Below are 25,539 nucleotides of genomic sequence, written 5' to 3' on the forward strand. Positions count from 1 at the left end.
ATGGTCAGGCGCTACGAGACCGCGATAACATATTGGTCAAGAGTAAGTTCGTCGGAGAATTGGATCATAAATCAAGCTACCGACTTTTTTAATTGTCAACCAATGAGATTTCGAGGAATTACATGCCAGCTTGTTTATAGGACAAGGATCTGATTTTTCGCTAATCAGTTGAGGTTTTGACTCGATTTCAAGGTGATGCGATAATGTTTTTCGCATAATTAGCCCTTATTTTTTTCCATCTGGCTATCGGTCAACTAAAATTGACGTTTTTGAGGTTTCAGTGCATTAGAATACTGGATGGGCTGATGGAAAGTAAGCTCATCCTTATTAAAGTACTAAGTACCACTCCAATGTTGTGAAAACCTGTGGATATCTTTCATGATCTTTCTTCAGCTGAGTGGGTTACCCAAGTACAATGCAACTTCGATACATACATTCTTCACGTATGCCTGCCGATAGTTTTTCAGTAACTTCGTTTATACAAACTGATCACGTGGTAAAGTTCTAAAGGAAAGTTATCGCGCAATAATTCCCAGTGATTTGCCAGTGATAAACGCGTGCGTAGCGTTTTCTATTCAAGTGCTTCGGAAAAATGAAATTCATCAAAAACTTTATCCATGAGATGAATGAGAACTATACTAAAAGCTCCATGTTCATGGTCAAAGTTTCCTATTACTCGCAGCTGACCTTTTCAAACAGAGATTTTGTTGCAACATGACTGCAGACTGAATAAAATTCTCAGTAAAGAGCTACAGCAACAGTACAAACGGACTTCTGGAATACTGTTCCACCGTCGATAAAACCCAAGGCTAAAACTAGTTGGGCTCATAATTTCATCACTGCCCTCGAGACTTGTTTCACGGGCAATTACGTTGAATCACTTTTTGGGCTATTTTGAGCCTGTGTCATATTCTGTTTATTACTTGATAAGTAAAAGCATCTGTTAAGACTATGAACTTGATAATAATGATTGATTTTCCAGGAGCCAAGAAGAATGAATATGTTGTCATTTAGAAGTTTGGTTCTCGCTGTACTCCTTTCTTTTAAAGGTAAGGTCAATATAAAGCAGAACTTTTTGCCCAGTTTGTATATCAAACCGCTGATAACTGCAATAAAAGCTATTTCAAAACTGTTAATTATACTGAAATGTGGACCATTTTCGTCACGGAACACTTTTCTGTTTTACATGTTCAAACTCAAAAGAAATGTACTTTTCTTTAAACGGTATCTGAAACGTACGGCACCTTGCTTGTGCATGCTTCTCAAGAACCTAAAAACCCTTATTTAAGAAGCTACTGACGCACAATACGATAAATTTGTCAGCCTTTGGTATAATTATCCCACTCATCTTTACTTGCCAATTGCCGCTACCGTTGCTTGTTATTTTGTCTTCATTTGCAGCGAGCCTACCATAGAATCTTGTTTGTGTTTAGAAAAATGTTGCCAGTCACTGTTTGTAATTTATTTCTCAGTTGTAAGAATAGTAGCAAAGAACCTTACAGATGAAGAGCGACTGATCAAAGATCTGTTTGCAAACTACACAAAGTCCGCAAGACCAGTGGTGAACCCCACAGACAAAATTGAAGTTATATTTGGATTTGAACTTGTCCAGTTGGTAAATGTGGTAAGTAAGACTCTCCAAAAACCATGAGGTGATCGATGTGACTTAAATGTGGGTTTAGTAAGTTCAAATAGAAAGGTCTCCAATGATAATAACCCAAATAACAAATAACCCAACATGCAAATGTCCAAACCTATACTTCAGAAGGAGCTACAGTCGAATCCCTATTAATTAAGCGGCCACCAATTAAACGGCCATCCCCTATTAGGCAGCCAGTAATCAAAGTCCCGATGAGGGCTTTCCTATTGTTGTTACCTCTATTCAGTGCCCAGCCCCCTTTAAGCGGCCACTATCCATTTCGCCGAGGGTGGCCGCTGATTTTTCTTTATAAGGCCATTTGAAAGAATACATGCATACCCAATCACCAAATTATCCCAATAACTACCAAGAGAACTCTGTGCATACAGTATACGTAAGTAAAGATAATTTGCAACTTTAAACTGCCATTTTGACAGTTTCACTGCATGTTTTATTTGTTAATTTTAAATTTCGACTGTTTTCTTTGGACTGTTTCAGGATGACCGAAATCAAATGATCACTACCAATGTTTGGGTTCGCCAGGTAAGTCATTGATAATGTTAGTCTTAAAAGGGGCACCTTCGGGAACAAAAACATATTTCAATTCACCAATGGAAAACTCAAGCAAATTTCTAGGTTTGTTAAAAATTACTATCCTAGAGCACTGAAGCTCTAAATTAGGAGTTACGCTAGTCATGTAAGATTTTTTGATTTGAACCTCAATTTGAACAAGTTTGAAAGACTTTTATGGACTTCGTGTTCTGCTTTTGTCTTAGGAAAGTCACCGAAAAATTTACTGGAATTTCCCTCTCCCTTTAAAGGTCAATCAATCTTTTTCATAGAGGGCTAAACAAGTAATAGTTATAGAACTAATAAACTTGTGGCCCTCTAAAATATACAATAATTAAAAATCTATTAAAACCTATGTAAAATTATTTAAAACCTACCGGTGAATAAAAGTCGAAAATGTATCTAAGATTAACTAAAACGTAAATTTCATCTTAGTGTTCTAAGCTCATTTCGTGTACGAGCAAAGGTACCTAGTCCTAATGATTTTGTTTTGCACCATTACAATCAATATGTACAAAATAACCCTCTTAGAGCCCCTTTTAGTTTGATATATCAAATGGAAAATACTAATACTTATTTTATTTTGACTGCTAAAAGTATAAATGAGAGAGGTTTGTGTGTTCACTAGAGTCTGAAGACGGTTCCAACACTGTCCACAATTCTGACCAGAAGGGCGCAATCCACCATTGTAAATACACATACAAAACGAACGTTCATACTGTATGTCACGATCAATAATGTTCCGAATTTGTAACCTAATGACCCTGACGGCTATCTTCCGCAGATTTGGGATAATAAGTTACTAACATGGGACCCGGATAAATACAGCGGCATTGAGACGGTCAGACTCGATGCATCCCTGGTCTGGATCCCGGATATTGTACTCTATAACAGGTCAGTACTGAATCCTGCGAGCGCTGGACGAATCGGTTTTTGGTTGGGCAAGGTTCTTTACTCTCCCATTACACGCAGACTTGCACGAAGACTCGCTGTGATACAGGCCATAAGCGACTCGGAAATGTGGACTAGCATCCTAATCATAAGAAAATAAGTTACAATATTTTCACAGGAAGCCACATCAGCCTTGGCTGGTTTTCATACGAGTGCTCTATCCTGGTCGAATTGGAATTCGGAAATGTTGGTTTTTCAGAAGAGAGTAAAACCGGAGCACCCTGAGAAAAACCCTCGGTGCAAGGCGAGAACCAACACCAAACTCAACCCACATATGACACCGGGCCGGAATCGAACCCGGGCCATAGTTTTGGGAAGCGAGAATTACTTTTAGCCACTCAATGCTATAGAAACCAGCCTGTTGAACAAGTGAGGTCATTTAACGAATAGCCATAATTTAGGGCTAAAAATGAAGTACTTGTGAAGGGGATTACTGGGAAACAGGAATGGCAGATTCGAGCACTTGCTCAGCATTGGTATCAACAGTGGGTTCATGAAAGACCGATAGTATTCATTTTATGCGGATAATGTCTGTTTGTTACCTTACCTGTCTATTTTTTTTTAAAAAAAAAAACCTAACACTTCATTCTAAATTTCAATTTTATCGCCATTTCATTAGCAGTAATGCTACTCAGTAAATTCGAGGGTAAATAAAGTTGTTGTTGTTGTTGATGATGATGATGATGATGATGATGATGGAGACGCCCTGAGTTGAAATTACGTTTTCCACCTAGAAAACGGCCCATCATTCTTAATGTTTTTATTGCCACTTGCAGCGCCGATAGTGAATTTAGTGGTGGTACTGATAAGTACAAGACTCCTGTGATTTTGTCGAGCTCCGGGAGATGTAGTTGGTTTTGCCCGGCGTCCTTTACCAGCACTTGCCCGATAGATGTGCAGTATTTTCCATTTGATCGACAGAAATGTATTCTGAAGTTTGGCTCGTGGACATACGAGGTAAATAGCCGCCTTAATACGCCATTTCCGAGGTGTCTTTCGTCTCTGTGTCAAGACGAGTCTTCGTGCTAAACCATTCATATGGAACTGTGTTCCACCTACAGGTTTAAGGTTTTGCACGAGGACTTGGTTTGAAACAGAGGCACAAGGTAACTCGGAAATGGCCAATTACAATCAAGATAAAGATAATATATTACTGCAATAATAATATGCATTTCAAAGGTTTATCGCAAGAGTGACCTCTACACCTAACAGGATATGCTCTTGCTCCTACAAGTGCCGTGGGTACTGAGGTATTTTAATGACGGGAAGGTGCGGATGAGGCGAAATCGTTAGACCCTGCGCACCATCTTTGGAAAATATTTATCCGGCTCTGTCAACACAACGGGATAGCTTTCGTACAACGAAAATAAACTAGATTTCAACTACGCTGAATAAAGAGGTTGAAACTAGGCGCAAGGATGTGCAATGGCCCAGAGAGTAAGTCAAAAGTCCTCTTTTTGTCTGCAAAACCTTCATACAAAACTAAAATTCCAGGTTTTTCGTCCAGTTTTCCTTTTTTGTCGAGCAACGATCACAAACTTAAACTTTAGACAAACTGAAAAGTGGGGAGTGTTCCAAAACTCTTGAGAACACTGGATTATTATTTTTGTCTTTCCAAAAATCTTTCAGCCATAAAATAAGTCTGCACAATAAGTTCTTAACAAAATTTTGTCCGTTACAGGTAACAGACCTCGACATGAGAGAAGAAAACGGCTCCTCCAAATCCCAATACATAGAAAGTGCAGAGTGGAATCTTAATGATGTCAAGAAACAAAGAAACGCCAAAAAGTATACATGCTGCGACAACAAGTTAGCTGATATCAGTATAACTATTGTGATGGATAGAAAACCTCTCTTCTATCTCTTCAACCTTGTTATCCCTTGCCTAATAATCCTGTCTATGATCCTCTTGGGTTTCTTCCTACCCCCAGAGTCGGGTGAGAGGATCACGCTCAGTATAACTGTCCTTTTAGCTATGGCTGTGTTCCTTCAGCTGGTTGGAGAGAGCCTGCCTCGGAACTCCGAGAAGGTTCCTTTACTAGGCAAGTTCTACATCACCATCATGGCGGAAATTTCCATCTCGCTGATGCTTACCTGCTGGGTTCTGAACATTCACTATCATGGATCCGGAAATTCGGCCAAGGCAGTTCCGCTCTGGGCCCGCATCGTTGTGCTACAATGGCTGGGGTATTTGCTCTGTGTTGGAAAGCCCGACGGCAGCTCCCCTGAAATACCCAATACTGATCTCAGATACCACCAGGACGACGGCAGGAGGAAAGGAGCACCGTTTGCACTCGACTGGGAAACTACCTTTGCGCCAGCCGCTAACTGTCACTGTACGAGGTGTATAAACGCAAGAGGTGCTCTGCACTTCAATGGAGAAAGAAGCCCGGACGAATCCAGACTGATAGAGGTGCGATACACCGGAGAATCGTCTCCAATTGATTTTCCCGCCGAGCCACGGCGAGAAAAAGCGAAGGATCCTAAACTTTCCGAGGAAATAAGCGTGCTTGCAAATAGCATTCGGGAGCGTGAGAAGGTTGAGAAAAATCAAGAAGACTGGAAATACTTCGCCATGGTAATGGACCGGTTCTTCTTCTGGTTTTACTCCATGACCATCGTTATCTCGACGTTGACCATCTTCCTAAGCCGAAACCATGAAACATGAAACATGACAAAACATGAAAGCAATGGAGACCATGGCCTGTTTTAGTTAGGAACATATTTCCCTTTATCAGCCAATCTACGGCAGATATTAAACCTCCTGTGGAAACGTTGGATTGTGTGAAGTATGGAATTTGTACTCCATAAAAACTGACGACTTTTATCCGACACAGTTTCACGTGTAAGTTACTCGCGGCAGGTATAAATGGTTTTGTCTAAACAACCCTTAACTTTGCATCGACAAACGTATTTGAAATTTAACCATTTTAGGGCAGAAGGTATGCTTGGAAGTTTCGTATAATTCTTACAAGTAATTATTTCAAACATTCCTGAATTGCGCCTTGCCGCAAAAGGGGTTTAAAAGTACTATACAAGTCAGTTTATAAGCACACTGGTATACTTAATTCACTGCAGCCCGGCGTTATTTGTGACAAAGATACATAATGAAGGTAGCGAACGGGTTAAAAACTCTCAGATACAAATCTATAAATGTAGGGTTTCTTTTCTTCCCCTGGGGCGACAGTTGAGAACATCTATAGATTTGATTTGATGCCAAAACATTCTTTGTGTCAGATGAGTTTCAACTTTTTCATAAGCAGTAGTGCCTGCTAGATCGGCAATTTTTGGTTGGGGGAAAAAGCGTCTACATTTGCATTCTATATAGCTACACATATAAGTATATTATAACATTTTATTGGCTTATATAATTAGGGCGGCCCATTTGTTATATTTAAACGTTACATGAAATGGGATGGGGCACTGGGTATGGCTTTCAGGTAAAACCCCAAAAATGTTTAAGAGAAAGTAGGTACTTAAGCTAGTAAGTTAAATGCTCCACCAGGTTAAGTCCGTTAAATGATCAGTGCGAACTAGAGCAGCGGGGTGGGGGGACTCAAGTCTGTCCAGCAGAGTCTTGTGTTACATTCTCGTTAAAGGCAGCTACGTTCGCAGTTTCTCTGCCTATCCACGATTATGAATTGTTGAGCAAACTGATATAACGCTGGGTGGGTAACCTGCAATGAATACTCATCCAGGGAGTAGCAATAATCTCAGTGGCCTCTCGTCACCGAAACTGAATTCACTGAGAGTTTGCAGTGTAACTCACATCTTCGCATCACATACTTAACTAACCTTATTCGAAGTTTTAAGACGTTTAATTGTTGCAAGAGACCGCTATTTCGGAAAAGGTTGTCCGAAGGAAGCGAAAATATCGCCCGCAATAATGCCGAAAGGTCATCTAAGTTATGATAAATAAATTGTAAACCTCTTTAAATAACTGCCCGGTACATGCGATGGGTCGATGCTACAGTAAATGCCTGCGTGAAGAGAAATGTGGATAAAGGAGACTTTAGGATGCATTGCTGATGAAACCATTTGAACGCACGATCAAAGAACAGTGAACAACCAATATTACCTAAACTCATACTACTTTTCGGCATTGCTGCGTACGCTTCTAATAAAACAACCTTTCTCCAAGCAACTGTTTATGAAATTGTGGATAGTTATCTGTACTCTAAGTGTAAAGGCCATCGCGCGCGGTAACCGTCCCGCGATAAAGGCTCTAATGGTAATGGGCTCCTGGCTCTAATTCTTACATCGCTGGATCACGACGCCGTCTCCTTGACCCCACCGCGATTTTGCCACATTCCACTGCCCCTCCCCCCCTTTTGAGTGCCTCCTGAGGGGCATCTCTTCCGCTCCATTGATTTGAACATTACTGATCTCAAGAATGAATATAGTACTTAAAGGAGCTACGACACGGTTTGCGCATCTTGAAAAGTTTAGCCTAGATTTTTCAAGTTCGTCATCTTTAATCCGTTTTAATCTTCTTCATCCTTAACCATCCTTGTTCATTTAAGCTTCATTATCTCTTTGGTGTTTTTCTATCTTAGTAAACTACTATTTTCGGGTTTCCTTCAATTTAAAGGTAATTTTGTGCTCTTTAATTGAACGTGTGCGAGTGGTCCTTGAAAACAAAACTCAGTCCGCGTCAATTCTAATCTTCGAACTTTGGTCAACTAATTCGCTCATGCCTTACGCTGTCATTTCATTGTCAATAATTTTACTTGTGTATTAAAAATGTATTGTTTAAGCTGATCTATTGATAGCCCTTCAAACATGGACCCCAGAAACTCTCACTAGTATATTCTCGTTATAGCTATTTGATTCGTGACTTATATCATGGACAAAAGTCCCTGGGACACTGATATAGTGCAACGAAATATCTGTGTTGTACAACTGAAGTTTGAAGAAGCAGTGCTATCCCTTCAAAATGCGTTGCTGTTGCCCCGTCCTCACCCAATACAATGTTGAAACTCAGGAGAAATTGCAGGTACATGTTCTAGTTTTTAACATTGTATGTGGGGTGGGAGAATAGGCCAGGCAGGTGAAGTTTTATTCGCGTCTAGGGTGTGCACCAAAAGTGCAAATTTGTCCAAAGACTTTTGTCCATGTTCAGTAATTTTGATTATAAATTGTTAATGATGTTGAATTATGAATAAGTTTCCATTAGTGAGCATATATGCAATACACATACGAAAATTAATGATTACGTTTGAAGATGTAAAACTCTAGAGAAAATAAAGGTGGTTAAATTACACAGTGGTAAGTTATTAGTTTGTTAGTTCAGTGATAAGACAAATCAATGTCAGGTTCTGGCATGCAGACCTCCACCTGGACCACAACTAAATGGAAGCAATAATTCGGTGGGGAACATGGTCAATTTTCAGTTACAGCTATGAGGTTTCACTTTTAACATAACGATAGAATGGACCAGGCGAAGCGCGGTGGCCTCATGATTAGTGCGTTGGCCTCTAGATCGAGCGGTACGGGTTCGACATTGTGTTGCGTTCTTGGCCAATGCACTTAACTCTCATAGTGCCTCTTTCCACCCACGTGTATAAATGAGTACCGGCGAATTAAATGCTGGGGTAGACTAGTATCCCCCCCAGCGGGGAGCAGAAATACTCCCAGTCGCTTCCTGCTACAGAAACCGGGGACAAGCGCCGGCCTGATAGGTTACTTGGCTCGTATGCAGACTATACTTTTTTGCTATGGCTACGATTCGGTAAATAAATAAATAAATAAATAAATGAATAAATAGTATTTTTATATCGCCTATCCAAGCGTGATCTAGGCGCTTTACAAGTTATAAAATATGATTAAAATATAATAATATTAAAAAATAAAATAAAACAAGAATCAATAAAATTATTCCAAAAAGACTTCCTTAAATAAATGAGTTTAAAGCCGAGTTTTTAAAATATGAAGATTGTCTGATTTTCTGATATATATTGGTATTGGACAGCAAAAGCGCTAGGTCCATATTGAGACTTCCAGTTATAGCTGGGACAGTTAAGACGGAGGGATGTAGATGAACGGAGAGTTCTTGAAGGACGGTAGAGGCTTATCAATTCTTGTAAATACCAAGGAGACAAATTATGTAAAGCATTAAAAGTAAGGATTAAGATCTTAAACTATATACGTTAAGTTATTGGTAGCCAGTGTAGGTCCTTTAAAATGGGAGTAATATGGTTATATTTGGAGGAAAGTGTTATTAAACTGGGCAGCAGCGTTCTGTACATGTTGTAGTTTTTTGACAGCATATTTTGGAAGATTGTAGACCAGGGAGTTGCAATGGTCGAGTTTTGATGTGATAAAGGCATGTACAAGAGTGGCAGTTTGGTAACAACAATGCTTATGTCAAACGGCTGGAATGATGGCTCAGACACGTCCATGAACACAGGCCTGTTCTCAACTTTTGAGCATAGGCTCCATAGTCTTCTTTCGATATATTAAAATTCAGCTTCATAGCAAGGCTTACGGACACAAACAAGACAAATGAACAAAACATGTTCAGTCAATTTCATTTGTTTGTGTCCTCTAGGCCTCGCTGTCAAGCTGAATTTTAATATATATCGAAAACAGCCTATTGAGGCCAAAGTCTGACAGCTGAGTAATCTTTAGTAATTTCGTAGCAATTCACCCTGATAGCTACTGTCAATAAGGCGGACCAAATGTCACAATTCTTGATGGAAAATTCAGATTGAGAATAGGTGTTATCAGCTGTATATCATTAGATAAAAATTTAGTCTGGAATTCATGTTAAATTTATCGCCAGAAAACTAGTACACTTTAAAGCCTCTGCAAACTGCACCCATTTTGTTTGCGAGATTTTAGCACCGCAAAGACTGAAAGGATACAAATATACATTTGGAGTCAGGTGTTTGCGATTAATCTGTGTACATTTTTTTCTTCCGAGAAATAAGCAACTTTACAAGAAATTTGAAGAAACCAGTGGACAAGCCTGACTATGTGGACAGGCCCCCGTGAAGTTAGTGTGTGGCCCAAACAATACCTCAGTACATGTTGCCTCATGCTAGCAAGTTATTCCCTACACTGAAATTTAAACAAGTACAGTCTTGGTGTACCAGTCGGGTTGTGTTGTAACGGTATCATATTATTTTCTCTAATTGGGAACTTTAACAATTGCGTGAAATAAAGAAAGTTTCTCACACAGCGCTTAAAAATAATTGGAAATAAGCAAATACAATTGGATAATATTACTGTATAATCGATTTTGAATTGATCTCCTCAGGCTTGTAAGTTACATACACCTGGGTGAAACGTCTTGCACAGATTGGAGGAACACCGTTTCTTTCTTCAAAGATGGAAAACGTTTATTTTCGTGTTAAATTATTCAACATGTACGATTCTAAGCCCCGTATATGGACAAATCAAGGTTAGTTTTAATCCTGCGGGACAACGTAGTATTACGTTTGGACAAATGCATAATTTAAGTTCAAATCTAAAAGTAATATGGACGTGTAGCTAGACAAAACTGGTCTTCAATAATTCCTTCGTTAAAAAGGGAGTGCTTTGCTAACGCACCTACCCTCAAGAACTCATGAAACAGTCCTGCGCTGTATCTTATCTATAAAAGCACCTGTCATTGTTTTAAGTGGGGCCAGCATTAATATGTAGGATACGACTGAAGAGCTGAAGGCTAATGATTTATGAATATTTTTTTGGGAAAAAAGAAAAGCTTTAGTCCCAAGAATATTGGAAAAAGTTGCCAAAATATTGAAAACAATTCTAATACGTAATACCACCATAACGTGTGCGTTAATTCCTTGATTTAAACAGAGGCTATGTTAATCAATGCGTATCGATTTGGAAAACTAATAGTTCCAATTTTTGCAAGTGATAAACATCAAACACCCCTGAGGTTTATGTCAAAACATTGCGGTTGTAGAAACACTTTTAATTTTGTTCAGGAGCCAAGAAATAATTTAAGTAGTTTCCATTCAATCTTTACCTAACAATACAGGGTGATAAAAAGAAAACACAATAAAATCAAATATTAGCTCTCAAACTAAGCCTTTCTTACATTAATACTGGTACAAAGGAAGCCTGGAAAGGGAACTTTGGGCGGCGAAAAGACGCCGAATTTTAACCACAATACCACTCATTAATTTTTGCGTAAAACATGACTTAATTCAAATTGACGGCTGAGAAAATGTTAACACTGTCTAGCCATGTATTAGAGAGGGTTTATTCGAAGAACAGCCACGACAAATCAAACGACTGTACCACGTTGCCTTTCTCGACCAGATTATCAGTTTAATACCGGAAAAATAAAAAGAAACTAAAGAGAATTGGTGGAGGAATTGAGAAGAAATCGGCAGGAGTTCTGTACGTATACTAACAACTGAATAACCCTCTGGTAAGTCAGTATTTTAATTTTCTGAATTTCGCTTCACGTATTTATTATGTCAAATCTAGTCGTTAAATTCTTAATTAGCGAAATGACTTAAAAACTTGACTTTACCGATAAACGCTGAAACACCGTACATCCAGATAACGCCGAACATGTCGAAAGAACATGGTGAAACTGGGAATTTCTAATACGGATATTAGATAACTGAGTTCCCAGACGTAAGAAATTGTAATAAATAAAGGACTATTCACTTAACACACGTACCAAAATCGATCACAGAATGTTGTATGAAGTCAGGATTCACACTAAAATTTGTTCTTCTAATTTGACATGGTGCTGTCTGTTGACAGTATTCAAGTGTTCAATTCCCTTTCGAAGTAAAATAGTGATTAATTTTATGACGTGCAAGTTGAGTTTTTGGAAACGGGGAAATTTGGACATGGCGAACACTTTGCAGAGTGCTGAAAATTTTGCGTTTTGTGTCGTAAAACTCGCGTATAGCCCCGCAATAACTAAATTCTTATCACCGAGTTTAACATGATAGCTGTTCCTGAAAGAGACGATATCGTTAATCACACATCGCCATTTTTCAGGTTACAAATAGCTTACGATATGGCAACGGATTTATAGATTTTTTTTTCTGACTGTGTCTTCTTGGTTGAGGATAAAATGTCTCCTTATTGAAGAAAAGTCTCCAATCGTAACCGAGTTAGGCGCTGTAATTTCACTTACAAGCACGCTGCTTTTCGTTTGTTCCTTTGCCTTGTCACCATACAATCGATTTTTGATAGTTCGTTTTCTGTTTTTTTTTTTATTATTTTATTTTTCAAAAGAAGAAGCACTTAATTTTAGAGTATTTAATTTAGTTTAACGCCCTAGTGGTTCAATTGTGTATTTTGTATCTCTTATTTTATTTGTTGAATCATCTTTATTTATCCATTTGTTTGTTTGTTTATTTGGGTTAGCACTCAAAGATCTCCGATTATTATTCTGTAATATATTTATTACAGTATCTCCGATTCTTATTCTGTCAAATGGAATATTCAACGAGTCATACGGAGAGTATGTTGAGTCAGCTAACAAGGATACCCCACCTGTCTCAAGAGTTATTGCGTTTCTCTCTCTCTCTCTACTTAAAATTTTTACTGGCTGCCGAAACGTCTTCTGCATGATTACGTAACATGTTCAAAATTCACCCCAATTAATTAAAGCTTCGCTTGCGCGAAATTTTCTCAAACCTTGAATTTCAAGTGGACATTCTTTTCACCTTTGCTGAATTGAAAATTTGTTCGTGATAAAATTTTCAATCTGTGTTTGGTTGTGAAATTAGATAATCCGATGGAAAAGTTTAACTCTATCCCGACCGATGTATCGATTTTACATGTAACAGGTATAGGTATAACGGATACCTTTCGATAGACCAGCTTCCATCTGGGAAGGCTTTTAATTCTCTTGTTGCTTCATGCTACAGACACCTGAACCAGCCGGTGTGGGACGCTTTTGCACGTGCGCGCACTATTCTTCACTTAACAATTCTTCGTTTACGGTACCTCCCAAGCAGGTCCTAGCAGCTGTCTGAATTATGAATACATGTAATGGCATGGACTGACATGGGTTAAACAGGTTTGGCTGACCTGAACAGAAATAAGATGAAATAATTTTTTTCTCAATCTTATTTTCACCATAGTTTGTTTTACAGGACCCCTCTGATGACAGTGTTGAATACTGTTAACAGTGTTGATTAATTCCCACACTACGGTTTCAGTGTGCGTAACGAAATGTCAGAACGGCCGATGGAAAGACGAATAATTCGAAAGACATAAAACTAAGTTTTACCAACGGACAACTAGGGAAATCGACAACTAGTGACCTCTTAGGTAAACAGTGATCTAATTTTAGCGGATAAGGGGTTAACTGGATGATAAAAGACTTTTCTTTCAACGTTCTTAGAACACTGTACAAACAGTAACGCAAGCAACACCTATTCATTTTAAAGGCATATCTTGGCCGATGAAAGTCCTAGGCTTGCTTTATATCAGAGGAGCTTTAGGTGTGAATTTTAGTTTCTTCAAGTGTGAAAACAACTAATTAATTTTAATGCCCCAATTGATTTTAATTAATAATTTAACAAAATAAGAAAAATACAGAACTGTGTTAAAGTCAAATAGTCAAACTTAAGGGGCGATCCGGTTTAAATAAGTCTCTCATAACAGTCTCTACTCAAGGTGAGTTAATTGTAGCCATATATAACTATAACCCGGCAGGGATGCTGAAAGATTCCACCCAAAAGGAATATTGCCCAAGACTCGAATTAGGGCACTGATTGCATTTTCACAGTTAGCCAAACGTAATTTTGAATAGCAGTAAATTCTTCATGCGACCACTGATTTGGTTCATTCATAGAGCAGGGTAAAATTCCAACTGATTTTTCGTTTTGCTTTTATAAAAACCCGGTACGGTTTAATGAAATCTACTGAATGAATAACCTCGGCCCATACTTACAAGATTTGGTGACATTTGAAAAGATTAATGGTAGTTCTATCTCTTTAACTGACCCCGATTATCTCTGCCCGCCATGGTGAACTTGTCGAGGGCAATATTGCCAGATCAATCAGTTATTGATTGGTGTTATACAGGGCCATGCAATTGCCAATCGCATTATAATGCTCGAATGACTGAGAAAATTCTCTCTATGTTGACCCTGACCAGACTTTTTTCTTGGCAACGCAGAAGATGCCAAGTTGAGGATAGGATCCCAGTGGTACTTCCTGTATTTTTATACAGTAGGGTTAATAGGTCCGTGCCACTGGACAGGATCTGTATCTTAGCATTTTGGTCTGGAACAGGAAATGACGAGAGGCACCCTTCAATATTTGACTCAAACCGGGTGTTAGGTGTTCAGATAGAAACACGGCGATCGCCGACTCATAGTCTAGGAAAGGGTGGACATTTACATAACAATAACGAACGAAAGCTCTCTCTCACGATCAAATAAAAAGGAAATTGCTTTTAATCATTTTTGATACCGACTTTGAGTCATATATTGTGTGTTCATTAAATGGTATTTAATAAAGAATATATCGCCCAAGAAATGTAGATTAGTTAGCGTTTCGTATTTCGGGTATAGGGCTAGAGTTTTTATGGTATATCTCAGACCCCATTAGCAGTTATTTTGGGAGCATAGCCTCACCTCACCCAAGATTGGCGGCAGTGTACGTGTTGCTTACGAAAACATCTGCTAGAGTAAATCGACAAGTTGAGTGTCAAGTGAGAGACGTTTTGTGGCATTCTTATAAAACTTCGTTGTAATCAGGGAGACCATCACTAATGGCAACCGCAAACAAAACGGTAGTAATCTTAACTCCTTCATATTTCTTTACTGCCTAATGCACACAAATTATACGGTTTCGTCAATTCCTAGCTGTGTGTTCAAACTCAACCTTCAGTCGCACAGGGGGTCCTAAATATTCAAAATAACAAGTGCTACTATTCGCTGAAACACAAAACTGGATTAAGCCGGAATTTGTTTTTAATAATACTTTACCCCCAGTTCATCATCTATACATGTACCTTAAATCTGCCAGCAACTATTTTTCAATCAAAGGCTAAGGTTAAATTAAATTATTATTTTAGGAAATTAGCCCGTCAACACATGATCAAGTTTATATTCGCAGGATCGGGGTACACTGAAGGGTGTGACGCTGTATGTGATGCGGAAAACTCTTTACACCAACTGAAACTGTAAATCGAGGATACTTCACGTTTCGTTGCCTATGATATCTAAATTATTAAAGGGCTTCTATACTCTGGGTTTTCTAACTATATTATGATGGTAAGCCTACATTATTCATGTCTCTTTCCTAAGCATGGGTTATAAAATTGCCTGCAAGCGAAAACTAAGAAGTGGATTGTGCTCGCCTTGTTTCAAATGCCTACAGAACTCTGTTTTGAAAAGTGAATCGGTATTTTTTTTCTTTTCTATATAAAAAAGAGAAAATTCATTATCATGACTATCTATACAATTACCTGCTGATGAATATTCAGTGATTGCTGGTTCCATTTGCACAAGAAGCTTGCGCAGCAAGTGGTAGATAATACATAATTGTGCTGATCAAAAGGTTAATCCTCAAGATCTACCATCGTCTTTTTGCACCTCTCATCAACAGATTGTACTTAACAAAACTTCAGAACGCCTTCAACTGCTTGGAATCACACCTCTGTGGCATCAGGATACTACATGGCGCTTTTAATCAGCAGCATCGTCTTTATATGGATCACATTGAGTGGATACGGCACTGAAGGTTGGTAAACAGGACACTTAATTTATTTGCCTTGCATTATGTCTTGTTGGCACAGTGTCTGCTCATTGGCACTGAAAATCTGCCTTCACTTTCAGTAAGACAGTTCGAGCGAGCGTGGTGCTAGCTAAAACAGATCTACTTCACTCATGAACAAGCAGGTCCCTTTTTTGTATTACCACCGACAGCAGCTAATCAGCTCAGTGATCCTACAATTAATCAATCGCTTTTAACAAATATTATTATTATAGGCTGACTGTTTCGGACTGTTTTGCAGTCATTCCAAAGAACGGTAACAAAACAGTACTGTCAGTTTAATGATTGGTCCTTCTTGATCTAGGTGCCATCGCATTTACACTTGATTAGCCCTTCGTCATCTTGCGAAATGTATGAAAACTTTTCTATCAACCAGTCCATTTCGGGCAGAGGGTAAAAGGACGGGGCCTCGCAGGTTGTAGCAAGGCAATGAAGTTTTGGAATTTGCACTGACTTTTTGTTCTTATCGTCTGTAAAATTTTACCTGCTAAAAATATATGTTTTGGGTGGGAAGTCAAGCACACATTACGTACTAAGCCTGTTGGTACTGGGATCATGCAACAGATATTCAAAGAACATGATGATTCATGGATCGATTCTCAGAGTCGGTGGTATTTTTAGTGTTTAACAATTTAGCTGGCGTCGCGATTCTCCGGCGGAGCTGAGAAACGATTTATACGGCTAAAGAGTCATTTAAAGCTCATTGATATAATTAGCACGAAAGGTGTAACTGCGAACACAGATAATGGGAAATGAAGGAGCGACCACAGCGAGTATAGTTCCCTTTCGTGCCAGGTATTATTCAAACAGAGAGTAGAATTGTGTTCTAATTATCAAGTCAAACTGATTGATCAGGGTTGCGGCCGGAATTTAAAATATTCGATGGAACACAGTCCGTTTCTTGTCATATGCTTTGTAAAAGTGATTTTTGCATTGTATTATTGTATTGTGATATGATTTTACCACACTCCACACATGAAAACAATTCTAAAAGGTACTGGCACTTAATTTAAACTGGGTTGCAGGTGTTGAATCGTCCACAATGCATGAGCCCAGTTTACAAATTCATTTCGGCATTTGTTTGTTTAAAGTTTCACACCATGTATAAATTGACAACGTGATAAGCAATAACAAGTCTTAATAGTTTTAAACTATATATTATCCTATTACGTAAAAGTAAACATTCAGCAGCCCAAATAAGACCGATCGTAACCGTCAGGAATTAATCACGAAAGAATTTATTTCTGTGCTAGATACTTTCAATTATGTCTTGAATAAAAACCTAAGATGTCTTTTAAGTGTCTTTTTACGTAGTAGAATCAACGATTCAGTGCTCACAAGCAGCCTGCGGGCTGTATGCTTCGTTAATGTCCACCGCTATTAGTTTTACTGAAGTAGCCTGCAGCCTGAATACCTGAAATAGCACTCCCCTCAGTGACGAACGGTCAAAACACACGAATAACAACAGAAAACTGCTTGATAACTAAGGAAAATTAAACTCCTTAACAAGTCGTCAAGGGGGGCTAATACCAGTGGCAGCTAATAAGCTATAACATTTCCTACTGAGAGCTTTGTTACGAGAACATCGTTGGTTCTGATTATTGCGCAGCTGGATATATATAGTTTCTATTATTTCACTTACTTGCCGTCATTCTTCAGTGATTTATGAATACTAATTGTCCATAATTCCATAAATTATGGTAATATTAAGACTTTAGGAGGACTATTCTCGTATATTTCACCAACTGTAAAAAGTCCCTAACCGCCTCATGAGTAAATTTTCGAAAATCACCACTTATGAATATTTTTACTACATTTGAGCTCAGAAGAAACCGGCCGTTCTTAGGAAAGAGCAAAATTAAAACTAAAATTCAGCTGAAGTAAATCTCCTGCTTATAAGTCGAGAGTAAGTCAGCGTAAATAAAATTCCAGACAGCAGTATGTAGAACAGAAGCCGGTGATTATTCTGCAAACAATTTGACCTAGACAACTGATGACAAATTACACCACATAGCAGGCGAACAGGAAATCAGGAAAAGAGTCGGGCTGAGCAGAGAAAGCGTTTTGGTTAGACAAGGAATAGTATTTGGATCAGACAGCCGAAGAAAAACATTTTAGCTAAAGAATTTTCGAATGGTTGATCATCTCTTCCTGTTCAAACGAATAGTTTATCTGAGTGAAAATAGTCAGTTAAATACAAGACACCACCCGATAAATAAGGGCGTTTACCTATTCCGACAGCAGTGTATGATTTTTCTGTCGAATAACCATGAATGTTTTACGTAGTTCGTACGGGACAAAATTACTTCATGTTAGAATTGTACAAAAGGGGAATTTACAAATTCCTGTATAAATGTCATTTGTTTCGGAAGAATTGTTTTCTGAGTGATACCGAGTGAAGATGGCTAGTAGCAACTAATCCACTTCGCAAAAAAATAAAAAAATTCCACATGTTTACAGCCAATTCAACATGCAGATAAAGTTCAGAAATGCCAAACAAAATATCAATAAAACCGACAAACTAAATGAAAGAATAACGATAGCTGCAATCCAAAACCAAGCTATATAAAAACTAAATGTTCTTATCTTGCTTGCATAGAGTAATATTCGTCATTTAACCCTGAACAGGTTCAAAGGAATCTATAGAGCAGAGTTTAATCAATGACTTACTGAAGGGATATAATAAAGATGCTCACCCCATACCAGAACAGAATAAAAGTCAGTATATGGTTACGTTTGGTTTGGAATTGGTTCAGCTCGTCAACGTTGTAAGTATACTACTACCTTTAGTTTTTTTTAGGGAGGTTTCTCTCACCGTTATGACTTTTTTCAATTGGGAAATCTTGATTTTGTTCTTACTACACTATCCCACTCCTTCCTTATTATGTTTTCGACCGTTTGAATTGTAATCTGTTATAGGATCTTACACATTATGTTGACAATTTTTGAGCTTAATAGTGAGGCAAAAGAATCAAGCATTAAGCGGGAATGATAATGACAAAAACTGGCTTACGCTTGAGGGCTTTGGAAGGGCCATAACAAAACTGGGCACCAGTCCCTTGATTACACAGTACACACAGCACATACCAAGAGGTTTTGCTATAAATTCAACACTCTTCGGTTGCATGAGAGCGAGGTTTTTCATTACTAGAAAACTCATATCGCAAAAACCAAGTTAGAGCAATGGAGGATTACATTGAGGCGTCGCTCGTGCTTCAGCATACCAAGCGTGAAGGGTAGAGTAGAGATCAAGTTTTTTCATCTAAGCATATTGGAGCATAATAGTGACGCCTTTTGAGTATAACACCGATTTTTTTTTTAGCATCGAGCATCAGCATAATAGGGAAAACTTTGAGCAAAATGTATAAAACCCTAAGTTGTTACTCTTGAATCAAGATAACCGACATTTCCCAACGATATCATATCTAATTTTTGTTGTTTTATTTTACTTATTTTTTCTTTTTCAATTCAGGATGACAAAAATCAGATCATTACGACAAATGTATGGGTAAGGCAGGTAAGCACAAATTTGATTCATCTTTAAGTCGAATGTTACAGCATGTAAGTCACTTTCTTGATCAACTAGTTGTACCGACATAAAACGCCCTTTAAAACGGAGGAATTTGAAAACGCCGGCTTTTCGTTATTTTTTGGACGGAAAACATTTTGAAAACGGAGCTTTCCGAAAACGATGTAACCAGGATAATCATGTAATTTCCATGACCCAGTTTTCCTCAATGACAAATGCAAAATTACCGGTGATTGTTGCGTTTTTAAATTTCTTCTCGTGCATGTAGTGTGGACGGAAAACATTGGATGCTTTTTCAGAGTGAAGCCTGAGCCGTTTTCAAATTCCTCCGGCATAGTGTTGGTGAAATTCTTGGTTGGTGTTGTTTTCAGAAATGGAGGAATCTTCTTTTAACCTGGGATCCAGAAAAGTACGGAGGAATCAAACGTGTTCGTATTAATCCAAGCCTGATCTGGATTCCTGATATTGTTCTCTATAACAGGTCAGTTCACGGTGTCACTAAGTATAGTTTTAGTCGTGTTCAATCACAAGCAAGTGATTATCGACTCATTCAAGCACTGGACACTGACCGTCACAACGGATGTTAGTGAAGATCATTGCTTGAAGCCCAACCAACCTTGTGTAGCAGGCCTAGACCGGCTAAAGAGGTTATATTACTTAGTTAACGTTCTTCAAGAGAGACAGGATCCTTCCGAGACGTCTGAGGGACTGACACATATTGCAAAGAAACCGATCATATCTGACTACGATTTGGGAATAATTAAATAAGCGCCCCCTTGCGAAAGCGCCTCCCTCGAATAAGCTCCCCGGGGCGCTTATTTCAAATTTTGAAGACGCGGGTGCTAATTCGAGGATTTACGGTATATTATCCTGACACACTAGCTAAATTCTAACCAAAAATTAAAAATCCTTTGTTGTCTCAGCACTCTTCCAAAAAACAGGGGGAGGGGAGGGGACGCTCATTCGAGGGGAGGCGCTTATTTTAAATTTTGGCCGATACGAGGGGCGCTTATTCGAAGGGGGCGCTTGTTTGACATGTTTGAGGATTTACGGTACATGTATAGCAATTGTGATTATTATCCGTTAAGCGTGCTCTACACGTGTGTCGTAAAATAAAGCTCGAAGAAGGAAAGACAAGCTATGGTACTGATGCGGGTTTTTTCTGATCACGAATCCTAGCCTGCTAACACAGAAGGATCGCCGGCTTTTGTTTCGCGGCGTAAAACAAAAGGCTGGGAGCCGGAAATCCGTCTGGATTTCGCAGTCTAGGCGTTACCAGAAAAGGCAAATTTGTAAACAATCAAAACGGGCTTAAAACATGTTTCGGTTGATGTTTATAAACCTTACCTTACTGGACATGCATGGGAGATGTATAAATTGTTTACCCTGTTCACTGTTTACCACTCTTGTTGTAAAAAAAATAGCGAACTGAATAAAATTCTTCTTGCAAGTGGACAGTAGATCATATATTTGAATTGCGGAGAAAGATGTAAAGACATGAATAATCATAACCTGCAATTAGGCGTTCTTTTTTAAGGCGGGGGTCTACATGAAGGCCGTCTTTTGGCTGGGTAGTATGATTTCAACGCAAAGATCTCGTTCACGTTTCAAGCAGTCAAGCATCTCTCTGCTCATCCCACATATCTATGTTTTGGGCTGTTTTGTAATTTTTTGGTGATTTTTGGGTATATTTTGAGATATGTAGTTTTTCTCAAAGGATTAACAAAATTTATGGAAACAGGAAATTTTGAAGATTTGGTGTTGTTTTAAAATTAGAATTTGAAGTTAAAAATTGGTAGACGTACACCAAACAGTTGTCCGCCAACCTGGGGTGCCCTTTCGGGGGCGTTCAACTGTCTGGTGGTGTTCCAAACCCTTTCTTTCCTTTTAATCCCTCTTTAAATTTCCTAAAATTTCACTTAAATTTAGGTAGATTCCCGCCTTAACAGCAGGGCCAAAAAATAAAATGACAAACGAGCGCCTGATCGCAGATTAGAATGATCATGACAGTTTAAATGTTTCTTTTCGCTTGATGTAGACATAAAAATCTGAGGGACTCCCGCCGGGACTACGGGCTTTTTTCTTTTGTTTTGAGAGATCAGAAGGAGACTGTATGATTAAGGCCAGTGGATTATAATAGTTAAGGCGCATTCGAACCTCTCTTTACGGGCAGCGCTATAATATGGGCAGCCGTGTAGTACGAACAGGTCAATTAGTCCCTGAAAAATCAGAATTCGGTCTCTAACACGGACATATAGACACCTCTGTGACCGGATACTTAACTTCGCTCTTTTGAAACCCATATAAGAGAGTTAAGCCGGACTGTACTTCAGGAGAAATAGTTCCTGCTTAATCAAATGCGGATGATATAAGCTCTGGGGGGCGTTTCAAGATTACCGCAACAAGTAAGGCTCTTTAAGCAGTATGGTACGAAAAACAACAGAAGACCTGCGGTGCTTGAATAAACATCACAAGTCACGCTCTAAGCGTATTGTAGAACATGTTGTAACGAAGATGTTATGAAACGTTTTCACTTGACGTCATGACAACCATATTGGTGTTTTCAAACAATGTAACGGGAGCCATGTTGGTTTATGAAGCCAATGCTTTGGGATCTGAAATCTTTTCTTAACTGTAAAACAATCTTTTGTTCCAATAAATCTACATGGCTGCTGACCATGTGAGTCCAAACGCTCTAGATCTTCCCTTCAGAGCTAAAGCTGGATATAAGCTAATGGACTTATTGGGTGGAGGGGTGTCTGAAAGAGGTATATTTTAGGAATTTTATGGTATTTAACACAATTTCTCACCTTTACAGTGCTGACAGTGAGTTTAGTGGTGGACTTGAAAAGTACAAGACCAGAGTCATCATTGATTACGATGGCATCAATGCCTGGTACAGTCCAGCCTCGTTTCGAAGCACATGTCCAATCGACGTCACACATTTTCCATTCGACAAACAGACATGCACAATGAAATTTGGTTCATGGACGTTTGAAGTTGTTGACCTTGACATTCATGCTGACGTGTCGCCTCTTCACTCAACCCAGTACGTAAAGAGTGCAGAATGGGATTTACTGGCAGCTTCTAAGAAGCGCAACGTTCAGCGCTACGCATGTTGCGATTATCCATTCTCTGATGTTACTATCGAGTTCGTGTTCAAACGAAAGCCTTTGTTTTATATCTTCAACTTGATAGTACCGTGCATGATAATTATGTCCATGGTCTTGTTAGGCTTTTTTCTGCCTCCAGAGTCTGGTGAGCGCATAACACTGAGCATAACTGTGCTGCTAGCTATGGCGGTGTTTCTACAACTAGCGGCAGAGAATTTGCCACGCAATTCTGAAAATGTTCCCGTAATGGGAATATTTTACATAACAGTCATGATAGAGGTCGCCAGCTCTCTCGTAGCCACTTGTTACATCTTGCATATTCATCATCGGAATTCTGGGACAGCCTTAGTGCCAGTTCCTGGATGGGTTAAGGTGTACATGCTCAACAAGCTGGGAAAATGCTTGGGAGTGAAGAAACCTGTTACAGAGGACAAGTACGACTTATCAGCGGAGATGGATTTCAAAAAGATTTCTATGATGAAAAGAGAACTGAATAAATGTGACAATGGCAGTAACCACATTAGAACCAAGCTCCTACCCGATAAACTGCAAATCGGAACAAGATCAACCTTAAGTTCTCCCGAAGAGTTCTGCATGAGCTCTTCCACTAACTCTGTTGTGAGCACGTTTCAAAAGATGGACACGCCCCAAGGCAGAAATGATCACAGGAACGGTGACAGCAACAGTGCTAAGACTGCGCAAGGAGTCATGGTAATGGTAGACAGTATAAAACGCCGTCGGCAAATAGAGAAGAACCAAGAAGAATGGAGGCATCTTGCTATGGTCTTGGACAGACTATTTTTCTGGATTTTTGTCGTGATTATATTGCTTTCTACCATTATTGTGCTAAGAAGGGGCGTCTAAAATGCTACTATCCATTCACTTTGTAAAGAGAGATCTGCTACGACTTACGTTTCTATGCACATAAGTATCTTCATATTGAAGAAAACCGAAGACGGATTGGCGGACCAAATAAAGACTTTTCAATATGTAGTTAATTTCACCATCCATGACGCACATAGTACCTTTTGACAAGATGTAACAAAATGCGTGAATGCTGTATGCTCGATGTATCCCATAATTATGATCTGCACAAGTAAAACAATTTTTGATGAAATGTAAATACATGGTACAACTTTAAGTCCAACTACACAATTAGCATACCAAATAAAACATATGTATATTAGAGTTGTACCACTGAAGTTAGTGAAGTGTACAGTGGTGATAATGTGAAAAAGCATAGACGTGACTGAAAATTGACAGGTATCCTAGTCATGGAGACATTTTTGTCTTTTTTTTCTTGTTTAATCCCAGCGCAATTCAACCATTAAGCAAGACCTGGAGTACTGGAAATTGTGCTCGCTCTTTTCCGTTCGAAATCAATTTTTCTTGAGTCAAGAAAAATAACTAAACCTCTTGAAAAGCGTACTTGGATTGAAAGGATGAAAACAAATGGGCTTTTCAAACCTTCACAGAAAGTCAGAATTGACTTACCATTACTAATTTCCTGCAGGCAACCTGGGAAAACCTTTTTGACTATAACAACCTTTACAACTTACTTTCACAAACAATACGTGTCCACAGCTGCAAAGTCGCAAACTCCAGCGGTTGCTCGGCCTTTCCCGCCTTTTCGATTGGCGAATGCCCGGCGAACATTGGCCAGCCTCGAAATGAGGCTCTCTTTATGCCGTTCTACAGTCAGTTACCGAACATATTTAAACTGTTTGTTTCCAGTAAACATTGGTTTCAATTGTATCTCTCTCAGCAATTTAAAAATGATGATGTCCTCATGAAAATATCAGTTAATTTGGCTTTAGTTCTTTGGAAGTGAATCAGCATGAGACGATTATAAACCGTGTGCACTCTAAGAGATCCGTCGCAGTCATGAGACAAACACACTTCGATGTCCGATGATCAGCCCTGTTAGTAATGCAGGCTACATGGATAGTGCGACTATTCGGAGTTTGGGAAGGTACGTATTCCATTTTAAAAAATCTGCAAGACCTCTCTTTTGCCGTTTCGTGAGGTAAGCTGTTCACAATTTCGGCCGGCTCTATGCGTGATCTGTACAGGCAGGTTCAGCTAAGAATATTGTTTTTGAAATGCCCACTGGTTACTGATACTAGAAAAACATCCATTTTTCAGTGGCAAAAAAAGCTCAAAAAGCTGACAAATGTGTCTGGCCCACGATTCAACCTGATTATTCAACTTAAAAACAGAAAAAGAAAAATCCAAACCCTCCTGGCTTGTCCGAATTTAAGTTGACATTTTATTGACAATTAAAGAAAAAGCTTGACCTTGTGAGAGAATTAGGTCTTTTAGGTAACGCCACGGACTAAGGGGCAACGAGTTTGCATGTTCAAGTAAAGCGACTTGGAAATTTTGTTCTGCTAAACTGTACACATGGTAAGTGTCCAGTCTATTCGATTTTCGACAAACTATTCTATTGACTGTCAGTTCAACAGGACAAGTGTCAAAGACAATGATTTCAACGAACTTGAGAGAAAATTTTTGTCTGACTCCCTCGCGTATTACCGGAACTGAAAAACATGTAATGTCCACCGACATCTGATGCTGATATGAGACTGCCCGTAACTTCCTTAGAACATTCCAATGGCACATTTTGTCTTGCCTGAGCTATCCTGCTAGTTTAATTACTCGATCACCCACCACTGACTTACTAGGAAACAAACTGTTTAAATTGTTATACCACAATTTTTTTAGGTCTTACGATCAATTTTGTTTGACATTTCTGCGTTCCGTAAAATGAAGTGATTTCCCGCAAAAATGTTTTGCGTAAAGTTTACCCCACCTTAAAATAAATATATCATCTCCTTCCGTTCGTTGAAACAAAACCTAAAAATACACAATAAACGAGCTACAAAAGGAAAATAATCTTAAGTGCCTTTTCTGAAGAAATGTGCAAACCGCAAAACCTCAAACAGACATTTAACAAGACCCGCTTTCGCGCCATGTGGGAGGAACGTGCACCGAAGAGGAAGGAATACTTCGTTGCCAAT

The 25,539-nt window shown here is 38.9% G+C and overlaps 2 protein-coding genes across 2 annotated transcripts; both read left to right on the forward strand.

Moving 5' to 3' along the window:
* LOC110049818 (neuronal acetylcholine receptor subunit alpha-10-like) lies at positions 1-9,405 on the forward strand. Its single transcript, XM_089289350.1, has 7 exons — positions 1-42; positions 983-1,049; positions 1,473-1,624; positions 2,138-2,182; positions 2,994-3,103; positions 3,937-4,117; positions 4,842-9,405. The coding sequence occupies exons 1-7, from the start codon at positions 1-3 to the stop codon at positions 5,826-5,828; spliced, it is 1,584 nt and encodes a 527-aa protein (XP_089145476.1). The 3' UTR covers positions 5,829-9,405.
* A 6,375-nt stretch (positions 9,406-15,780) lies between these two features.
* On the forward strand, positions 15,781-23,721 carry LOC110049819 (neuronal acetylcholine receptor subunit beta-3-like). The gene is made up of 5 exons (XM_020755647.2): positions 15,781-15,844; positions 18,506-18,645; positions 19,350-19,394; positions 19,778-19,887; positions 22,225-23,721. The coding sequence occupies exons 1-5, from the start codon at positions 15,781-15,783 to the stop codon at positions 23,381-23,383; spliced, it is 1,518 nt and encodes a 505-aa protein (XP_020611306.1). The 3' UTR covers positions 23,384-23,721.
* Positions 23,722-25,539: the final 1,818 nt, after the last annotated feature.

This window comes from Orbicella faveolata, unplaced genomic scaffold (genome assembly GCF_042242905.1).
Source record: "Orbicella faveolata isolate gen_17 unplaced genomic scaffold, um_ofav_v1 contig_2, whole genome shotgun sequence".
NCBI lineage: Eukaryota > Metazoa > Cnidaria > Anthozoa > Scleractinia > Merulinidae > Orbicella > Orbicella faveolata.

Bases quoted from the DNA above. Each gene is read 5' to 3' on its own strand.
- LOC110049818 (XM_089289350.1), top strand. From the start codon at position 1: ATGGTCAGGCGCTACGAGACCGCGATAACATATTGGTCAAGA. The intron at 43-982 runs GTAAGTTCGTCG...TTGATTTTCCAG, and splicing joins CGATAACATATTGGTCAAGA to GAGCCAAGAAGAATGAATAT. The intron at 1,625-2,137 runs GTAAGTAAGACT...GGACTGTTTCAG, and splicing joins TTGTCCAGTTGGTAAATGTG to GATGACCGAAATCAAATGAT.
- LOC110049819 (XM_020755647.2), top strand. From the start codon at position 15,781: ATGGCGCTTTTAATCAGCAGCATCGTCTTTATATGGATCACATTGAGT. The intron at 15,845-18,505 runs GTTGGTAAACAG...AACCCTGAACAG, and splicing joins GAGTGGATACGGCACTGAAG to GTTCAAAGGAATCTATAGAG. The intron at 19,395-19,777 runs GTAAGCACAAAT...TGTTGTTTTCAG, and splicing joins CAAATGTATGGGTAAGGCAG to AAATGGAGGAATCTTCTTTT.